At 52.2% G+C, this 9,723-nt stretch overlaps 1 protein-coding gene across 1 annotated transcript in view; it reads right to left on the bottom strand.

Annotated features, from left to right (window-relative positions):
* The window catches only part of CRAMP1 (cramped chromatin regulator 1), a 68,336-nt gene that overhangs the window by 22,151 nt on the left and 36,462 nt on the right, over positions 1–9,723 (bottom strand). Inside the window, exons 7-11 of the mRNA XM_019648454.1 lie at positions 3,711–3,796; positions 3,147–3,270; positions 1,938–2,019; positions 311–1,453; positions 159–199 (exon numbers count right to left, since the gene is read on the bottom strand). Coding sequence (XP_019503999.1) covers positions 159–199; positions 311–1,453; positions 1,938–2,019; positions 3,147–3,270; positions 3,711–3,796 — 1,476 coding nt within the window. The remainder of the gene's footprint in view (positions 1–158; positions 200–310; positions 1,454–1,937; positions 2,020–3,146; positions 3,271–3,710; positions 3,797–9,723) is intronic.

Below are 9,723 nucleotides of genomic sequence, written 5' to 3'. Positions count from 1 at the left end.
CTGAGCTGCTCAGCTCCTGGCCGAGCCTGCCACCGAGCCTGTGCACAGTGTGCCATTGGCCGGCACGCTCAGGGTCAACAGAATCACTGGAGCCCAGCAAGGCCCACAGGCATGGTTTCTTTGGAGCCCAGTGTGAGCCCCACAGGACAGGGCCTCACCTGGCAGGGAGCCAGAGCCCTGACCAGCGCTCCTCATAGCCCTGCTCAAGAGAATTACACATAGTCTGTGAGAACCTCGCCTTCCTGGTCATCAGGGTCCCTGCCTCCTGACCTGGGGCTGGACCTATTTGCCGAGCCCGACCCTCACTCACCAGCCTAGGGTTGACTTCTGTGGAGATGAGCTTCAGGAGGCAGCTGAGGAGGCGCTGCTTGTGGAAGGCAGCGGGCGGGGAGCTGCCGGGGGCCTGGCCCTCGGGGCCCAGCACAGCCAGCCAATCGTACTCCAGCTGCAGCTTGCTTGGCTTGCCCATCATGAGGTAGACTTCGGCCAGTGTCAGGCTCTCGGAGGTCTGCAGGTTCCAGCCCTCCTCGCGGAGCTGCTGGGCTAGCCGGCTGGTGGGAACATCCTTCGGGGGCTTGGCGGCAGGCTGTCCCTGAGGCGGCGGGGGGTCCGAAGGGCTCACCTTCTCCTGGGGCTCCTCTGCGGGAGCGTCTGCTGAGTCTTTAGTGCAAACATCTGGCTGGAGACCTGGACTGGGCTGAGGGTCTGGGCCAGGCAGGCCGCGGACGGGGGATGGTGCCCTGGCCTGGGTAAGGTCGGCTGCCTCTGCGCTGCTGGGGGCACGAATCTCAGGGGAGGCACATGCCAGGGGACGAGAGTCTGCGCTGCGGCATGGCTCGGGGATGATGAGGTCTTGACAGGACTTCATGTAGCGGGGGAAGGGATCCAGGAGTGACAGCTCATCCTCCAGGTCCGGGAGCTGGCCACAGGCACACATCATGGCCCCGGGCTCTTGGGCAGGGCCTTCCCCACCTTCTGCAGGAGTGGCCGTAGGGGTCTTTTCAAGCTGTCCCCCAGTGTCCTGGAGCCCGGGAGGGAGCCTGTCGGGAGCGTCTGGGCTGCTGAGGCTTGGGGCGGCCCCCTCCCCAGGGGCACTTTCAGGGGAACTCTCTCCGGAGCTCTGCGAAGCATCGGTGGAGGGAGGGGGCCGCCCCCCAGCCTTGCCCTCGGAGCCGCCCCTTGGGCACTTCACCTGGCCCCTGGCCGTGCCCTGCCCACTCTGGATGCCCAGGATCTGGGCTGGAGGCAGTGTGTGGGTGTCCTTGGCGCTCTGTTTACACCGGCCGCCCTCCTGCCAATGCACCGTGCAGAAGGCCTTGGAGTGTACCACACGGGCCACGCCTGGAAGCGGGGTCAGTGTGCAGTTCTCTCCCGGAAACAGGTGCAGCGCCATCTTCTCCTGTGACGGCTCCACAAACGAGTCCTGCAGCTGCCGCTCCGCAAGTGTCTTTCGCTGAGTGCACTGTCAAGGAACCATGGGCAGCAGTGCCCGCCCCTGGGCACCATGGGGCCGTGGGGAAAGCATGAAGCAGGTAGTTCCTTCTCTGGGAACTTCCCGCCCCACACGCTCCCTTCTGGCTGAGGACTGGGCAGGGCTGGGAGCCGGCCAACAAGAACTGGGTCTGTCCTTGGTCATTTCGTTCAAACCTGCTGGCAGGGATGCTTGGGCCACACCCCACGGGACAGATGGTGGCCACTCCCCACATGGAGGGCTGCTGTGACAGTTTTAACACTGTAAGGTCAGAAAGGGGCTCACACCCAAAACATAGAGATGAAGGGAAGCAGGTTTTAGTTCAGGTTCTACACCATCCCACAGCACAGCTACTACACCCACGGGGCCCCCGTGCAACCACAGGAGTGGGATGTGGGACCCCATTCTCTGGCAGCAGGTGCTGCAAAATTGGAGGGGGGGGGTGTTGCTTAAGTAGGAAAGATACGATTCGCACTTCATGGAGTGCCCACTTCTGTTTCAAGAACTCGATGAGGCTGGAGACCTTCCGATGGAGCTCCACGATCATTCTACAGGAAACAGACAGAAAATGGGAAGCCGTTACACGGGATGGAACCTTCTGAAGAGCCCCGGAGGCTGCCGGCAGCAAGGCAATGCCGTGAAGGCTAAAGGTGCCCGGGAAGGGCACCAAGGAGGGGCCAGAGCCACAATGTCCCAGCGGGGCCACTGAGTCCTTTTCTTAAAAATTAACCTTTTCAATTGAGATAACTGGTGACTCACATGAAACTGCGAGACAAAACAGAGACCTGTGTACCCTTTATGGTGGAAGATCTCACCCAGGACATGGACCTTGGCACAACCCACCATTCTAGTCTATTAAGAGCCTCAAGAAGGGGACGCTGGCCAGCCTCAATGAATCCCAAGAAAATAAAAACAAATATGGGAGGAATGAATCACTGACACATTACAATACGGGTGAATCTCGAAAACATGATGCTGAGTGAGAGGTCAGGCAGAAAGGACCACACAGTGCGTGGTTCTACTTATGTATAATGTCCAGAACAGGCAAATCATAGACAAAGAAGGTAAATTCATGGTTGCCGGGGGCCAAGGACCAGGGGAGGGAGATGGGGAGTGACTGTGGGTTCGAGGTTTCCTTTTGGGGTGATGAGAATGTTCTGGAACTAGATAGAGGTGGTGGCTGGACAACGCTGTGAAGGTACTCAGTGACCTGAGCTGGACAACTTAAAATGGCTCGTGGCTGAATGCATGTTCTGTGACTTTTACCTCAATCTAAAAAAAGGTGTATAATTGGAAAATGGACCATACCCACAGTGGTACCCCGCCCATAAATCAGACTCGAATCTGATGGAGATGGTAAGAGAGGAATGGAAAGGGGCTTGGGGGGAAAGACGAGGGAAAGACTCTGCAGCCATCAACCTGCCAGCCACGATGTCCCTCTACATCCCACTCTCGCCCTGAGACCCGTGCCAGGTGTGGACGTGCAGCTCAGTGCCTCCAGGCCCCCAAAATCTGAGGGCCCCAACGACATTTTACCACCCCACACCTTACCCCAACGTAATTTTGCAGCACTGGGTGAAACCTTCTCATCTAGGGCCCTTTGGGGAGACCTAAACACTGCCCTCTGGCCCCGACCCCCACAGCTGGCTTCCCCCCAAATGCCAAAGGCAGTTACCTGAGCCTGGGGTTCTGGGCAAGGCTCTGCACGCGAGCCCAGGCGTGGTTGTTCCGTGGCTGGAGCTCCACGGGGACTCTCAGGGGCAGGCGCACTGGCTTCTGGTCCTCTTCGTCACTCACGCCTGTGATAGGAAGGAACCGTGAGAGCCCGGCAGAGAGACTATCATGCAGAAGGCAAAGTGCTCGGCTGGACAACTCAATCAGGGAGAAGCTGTGGGCTAATGGCCCCAGAGAGAAAGCAGAGCTGGCGGAGAAGCCTGCGAAGACCTGTGCCTAAAAGAGCACCAGCACCTGCAGAGCCAGAGCCACGACCAGGCCACACGAGGCCACGAGATGCGCTCTTGACACTGCTGAAACCTTGTCTGAATGCTGCTGTGGCTCCTGAGCTGACCTTGACTTACTGAGTGGACACACTGCAGTGAGCTTTGGACCCAGGAGCTGCCCGTGGGATTAGGCAGGCCCGGACACAGAGCCATAGAGGCAGACATTTCTAGATGGACCTGTCTATCGATAAACGGAACAGAAGGCCTCCCGACATCATCCCAGCCCACCTCCTACATACCGTCTGGGTCACAGAGCTTCTTCAGGGCTCGGCACATGGGGGCTTTGATCCGCAGGTTTCTCCCTTTGTAACGTACTGTGGTGGCCCTGGGAAAAAGTTTTAAAGAAGTGATGAGGCCTTTACATGAATAGTCACTCCCCGCCCAGCGCAGTGTGGACGGGCCAGCATGTCCAATACACAAAGAGCTCAGAGCAGCCGAGGGCCCTGGCTGGGTACCCATCCTGGTCTCCAGAGCTCCTGCTCAGCCCATGACTCTGGACACCCCATTACTTTCCCGATCACACCTCACACTGCAAAGGGGACACCTGCTGTTTACAGGAAACGTGCCCTGTTCTGCCCACCTGCCTGATGGCTGGTGCTGCATGAGCTGCTGCCCCCATCCCCTGGAAAGCCCATGACAATGCAGCCAATGTCAGATGGCATGCCCTTCTCTCGTCCTCCTTGGGGTCCCTCAAGAGCAGGTCTCAACCCATCTGTACACGAGCTCTCTAGCTCTAGGCGACAGACAGCATCTCCACGTCGGCGACGTCCCCTATAAACCACACTATCGAGACCTGGGGACATGAGGCGCCCAGCCAGCGGGCATGGGGCATCATGTGCTTGTGCTCCCCCAAGTGACCTGTAGGCAGGCCCAGAGTCAGCAAGGGCTGCACCAAGTCTGTCTGTCACAGCTGTTGGTGACACTGTCTGAACACTGCTGTGGCAGTAATTTATATGATGTTAGAATTAAGGAAACACTATAAAGGAATACAAAAGCCACAAAAATAGCTCCTTCTAGAAAACACATTTGGCATAATAATCTCAAGCGAAATAAATCAGACAGAAAAAGTCGAGAATCATATGATGTCACTGATATGTGGTATATAAAATTGAAAATAAGAAAGGAACAAGACAAACAAATGAAGAAACAAAAACTCATAGACACAGATAATAATTTAACGGTTACCAGAGGATAAGGAGTGATGGGTGTGGTGGATGAGGGTAAAAGGGATCAAATAATACGGTGATGGAAGGAAAACTGACTCTGGGTGGTGAACACACAATGCGATATATAGATGATGTATTACAGAATTGTATACCTGAAACCTATGTAACTTTACTAACCATTGTCACCCCAATAAATTAAAACAAACAAAAAAAACAAAAACAAAAAACCCATACATTTGGGATGCTTTGGAAATACCTACTAAAGGTAAGTTGTTTTAAAAAATGGCAGTCAAGTTAAGTGTGGGACAGATAACTATGAAAGCCTGAGGGTGACCAGGAAGCACTCTGCAGTCCCACTGCTGTGCCCCTATGCCCATTCCACTTGAAAACGGGAAATTGCAAACGATGCATCTTGCCTAAGGCTCCTGAGATAGAAACCACCCAGAACTCTGAGGATGGGCTCTCAGCAAAGAAAAGACATTGGCCGGCCACCCAGTGGTTGGTGAACAAAATATAGGTTTATGTTTTAGGAAAGGTCCAAGGTCCTTGAATATTGTGTTTATGACTCTATGTTTTAACTAGCTTTTTCAACTGACCAACTTCCAGCTGTGACCCCAGGAAGACCCCAAGGAGTCAGCTCCTCCTCCTTCTGTCAGGAGGGCCAATTTGGAGAGGGTGAGGGTCTGCATGAACAAGCACCACGCTCCACTGGGACCAAACACTTGTCTGAGCCACCTGAACCCAGGGGAGGTTCAGGCTGCAGCTGTGGAGGTATGAGAGTGAGTGATGCTGGAGCAGGAATACAGGGGAGGGAGCTGGGAGCATTTGAAAAGAGCAGCAATTAAGTACCAAGTGGATTCTTCCAGAACCTGATCCAAAAAGGTCTCTGGGGACAAGTGCACGTTTCTGCCCAGCATCACTTTTTGCTGCATCTGCCCCAAACAAAACAAAACGGCAGCAGGCAGGACTTCAAGAGCAGGTGGAGCTGTGTCATGTGGCACCTGTGTTTGTGATAATCACATTTTCCGTTAAACTGCTATTTTGTGACTTCCTTTTTTTTTTTTAAGTAAAATTGAGCAGTCCCATTTTTACAACTAGATAACCATTCTGAGATCACGGTCCCTTCCCTTTTCTCTCCAATGGGAGTTCTAGGGGCAGCCCGAGCCTGAAGTCTGCACGAGGTAAACAAAGTCACATTCAAGCTCACAGGGAGAAGGCCTCTCAGGCCTTGGCCTTGGTCTCGGATCGGGGTTGGAACTCCCCACTCTCACACCAGCCCTGAAGCTGCAAGGCAGGCGAGACTGCTGACAGGCCAGGCCAGGGCATCCCCAGGCACAGGGGTTTCAGAGGTACTATCAATAGAAGACTCACAGCTTGATCTGATGGAAAGTAACAACACAGAGGGTTCTATCTGAACCCCCGCGCTGAGTGTCACTTGGATAAAACAGGCAACGGAGCAATTCCTGTATGTGTGTGTATGGGAGCCTGGCTTTCCTTTCTGAGAGATTTATTTTCTTCTCTGCTAAGTTATTTGATAAATCTAATAAGCACGCTGCTGGGCTGTGACCAATGTAATAAGGTTTCATTTTAGAGCTTTTCTCAATTCATTTACTGCTTTATCTCATTCTACAGTTTTACAACAAAAGGAGATTCACAGTTCATTGAAGAAGGTTTGCATGAGAAGCATGGACAGGAAGTTGGTTAAATACTCAGTGTTTTTTGGTCTTAAATCAGGGCGCCATACTAATATTCTCCCATCTGTTTCACCTTTACAGGCTTTTTGCTTTGTTCTTCAAAACTGATGTCTACTGGTGAAAGAACAAATACATTAATCAATGGAACACAATTGAAAGTCCGGAAATAGACCTACACAATATAATCAATTGACCTCAGGTGATGCAAAAGCTGCTAATGGAGAAAGGATGGTCCTTTCGGCAGATGAGCTGGGATAACTGCACATCCGTAGGCCAAACAAATAAATGGATCTTGGTATGAACTTCCCATCATATGCAAAAATTAATCCCGAGTAGATGATGGATTTAAACATCAAGGCATAAAACGTTTGGAATGAAACAGGAGAACATCTTTGTGACCTTGGATTAGGCAAAGGGACCTTAGATACAACACTACAAGCACAATCCATAAAAGAAAAAGATGCCAAATTGGACTTCATCAAAGCTAAACACTTCTGCCCTGTGAAAGACACCAGTAAAGAGCATGACAAGTCCCAGGCTGGGAGAAATATTTGCAAATCGCATATGTGACAAGACTCATGTTGAGAATATATAAAGAATTCGCTAAACTCAAAAATAAGGAAACGGGTACAAGATTTGAACAGACACCTCACCAGAGACAATGTATTAGATGGTAAATAAACACAAGATCAGTCATCAGGGAAGAAGCAAGAAAGATGAGCACAATGTCACTAGTCATCAGGGAGATGCAAACCAAAACCACTATGAGATATCACCTCACACCCACTAGGATGGTTCAAAAGAACAAACAATTTGATAACACCGAGTGTGCGGACTGGAGCTCTCCCTGGAATGCAGTTTAGCAGTTCCTTACACAGTTAGGCACATTCGCACCATCTCCCACCCTGGCGATATGCCCAGAGGTAAATATTCAAAGTCGCTTATTCTCTGTAATGGCCCTTGTTCCTCTCTGGTGGATGGATAAACAGACCACATAACAGCCACACTGGGGACTCTACTCCACAGGAAAAGGCCTGAATGGACCCACATAGCCACGTGGATGGATCTGCAAGTATAAAATGCAGGGTGGGAGATGTTGGCCTTAGAAGGCCACACAGGGTATTATCCTGTGTAGGTGACTTTCTGGGAAAGGTAGAACTAGAGAGCAGCAGAGCGGTAGCTGGGTGGGGCGTGGGGCAGCACAAGGGAAGCTGAGGGTGACGGAACCGTGCTGTATCTTGATCGTGGTGGTACACAGCCCCATGCATTTGTAAAAACTCAGAATTGTAAGGGAAAAGAGTGGCTCTGAAAAGGCTACCTGCTGTATGATGCCAACTCCATGACCTTTTGGAAAAGGCAACTATGGAGGCAGTACAGATTAGAAGTTGCCAGGCCTTAGGGAAGAGAGGGATAAAGCAGGGGAGCACGGGGTTTCTAGGGCAGTGAAACTGCCTTACAGATCCTGTAACGGTGGATACAGAACACTGTGCATTTGTCAAAGCACAGGGAATGTACAACTCCAAGGATGGACCCTAATTAAACCGTGGACTTTAGTTAATAATAATGCATCGATACTGGTTCATCAATTCTAACAAATGCACCATTTAATACAAGATATTCGTAATAATGAGAAGAATGTGTGCAGGCGAAGGGGATAGATGGGAAACCTCTGTACTCACGGCTCAATTTCCCTGTAAACCTAAAATGGCTCTAAAAAATCAAGTTTAATAAAAAAAAAATTATAGAACTATAAGCAAAAATCGAAAGTATATAAATTAAAATAACAGAAATTTAAAAATGGATGCTGTACACCCCACCTTGCCCCACACGGAACTAGAGGAATGCTTTCACCCAAAACAAGGGGCTCTCCTGCTACCCTGAGACTGCCAAGATCCCCAGATCCCTACGCTGCCTACAGAAGGGTCTGGCCTGACTCGCCTGGCTCTAATCCTCACCCCCCCCCCTCCGCCACCACACACACACACAGCTCTAATCCTCACACACACACACAGCTCTAATCCTCACCTGCCTACACACACACACACACACACACACACAAAATGATCTCTGTTCTATGAACTTTATTAGCTGCCCTGCCCCAGCTCCACCACCACTGCATATCCAATATCCAGCACCCATTCTTGTGACTCGCACACTTGGACACTCAGATCCTTCTAGAACTTATGAGTGAACATGCCACGCAGCAGGCTTTCAAGATCTCTCTATGGCTACAGACAATCTTTTCACTGAGCTAACATGGCACCTTTTCTCAGGTGTCTCAGCACCTGAGAAACAATATAACAGGTAGGACACCCGAGCCCAGAGCAGCCAGGTGAGCAGGTAAGGACCCTAAGAGCTGGAGGCGCCTGTGACGGGCTTCCTCACAGCTGGCTCACTGCACATCTAGCCCAGTCGGCGCTGTGTTCACCCACCAGTGGCTGAAATCCTTGTTGACAGGAGCAAACGCCCCGTGGGCACTGCCTGAGTGACTTCTGCTTCCGTAGCCACCTCTCCGTCTTTCTTTCCTACTATGTGCTGCATGAGGGCCACTGGGCTACCTTGACACTGGCCTCTGAGAAAAAGAGCAGCTCATTTTCTTCGCTTCTACTGGTAAATGCAGACGAAGGGTATGCAGGTGGCTGCTGTGCTATCCTAGCAACTTCACTGATGTCTGACGTTTTTCATGATAAAATTTTCTGAAATATTAAAAAGGCAGCCATCATGCTTCTTAGACGCAGAAGGGTCACAGCGGAGGAAGGAGCTGGTGGCACCTGGCATCAATGTGCTTCTCTGCCAGGGCTCATCTGTCAAAGGGTTCCTGGGACTCGGACTGAGCAAGGCCCAGGGCCTGGCCCCTGACACACCAGGCTGGGGACTGTGGACAGACACGACCAGAGCTACAGGCTGGTGAGGAGCCTGCCAGGCAAGCACCCATGGCAGCAGGAGGTGAGCGAGCTGACGAGTCACACACGAAGGACACATGGCATCCAGATTTTGCTGTCTCGGCGGGGGCGGGGGCATTGGAGCTCACAGCCAAGGGATGAGCAGGTGCTTGTCAACCAGGGGACGGGCAGCAGTTGGAAGGAAAGCCCTGTCCCTCAGTAGCACCCCTGAGCCCCCACGCCTGGAGGAAGGAGCAGGGGAGAAGAGGGTGACGGGCGCTCTACTCGAGCCCAGGCCTCTCTGGGCTCTGCCACAGCCAGCTCCTATTGGTCCTTGACCCCTGTAGTCTGCAGGCCACACCGAGGGGCAGCTCCCCCTCACTTCATAACCCTCCAAAGGCTCTTAGAGGGTTTTGCCCCCAGGCAGCAACAGTGTCCACTCACGACAGGGCCCAACCAAGGCTTCAAAGCCACATGTGGAGGGCCGGCCGAGTGGCTTAGTTGGTTAAG

This window comes from Hipposideros armiger, unplaced genomic scaffold, assembly GCF_001890085.2.
Source record: "Hipposideros armiger isolate ML-2016 unplaced genomic scaffold, ASM189008v1 scaffold_126, whole genome shotgun sequence".
NCBI lineage: Eukaryota > Metazoa > Chordata > Mammalia > Chiroptera > Hipposideridae > Hipposideros > Hipposideros armiger.
Note: the sequence above shows the minus strand (reverse complement) of the source record. Positions and strands in the feature narration are given on the sequence as shown.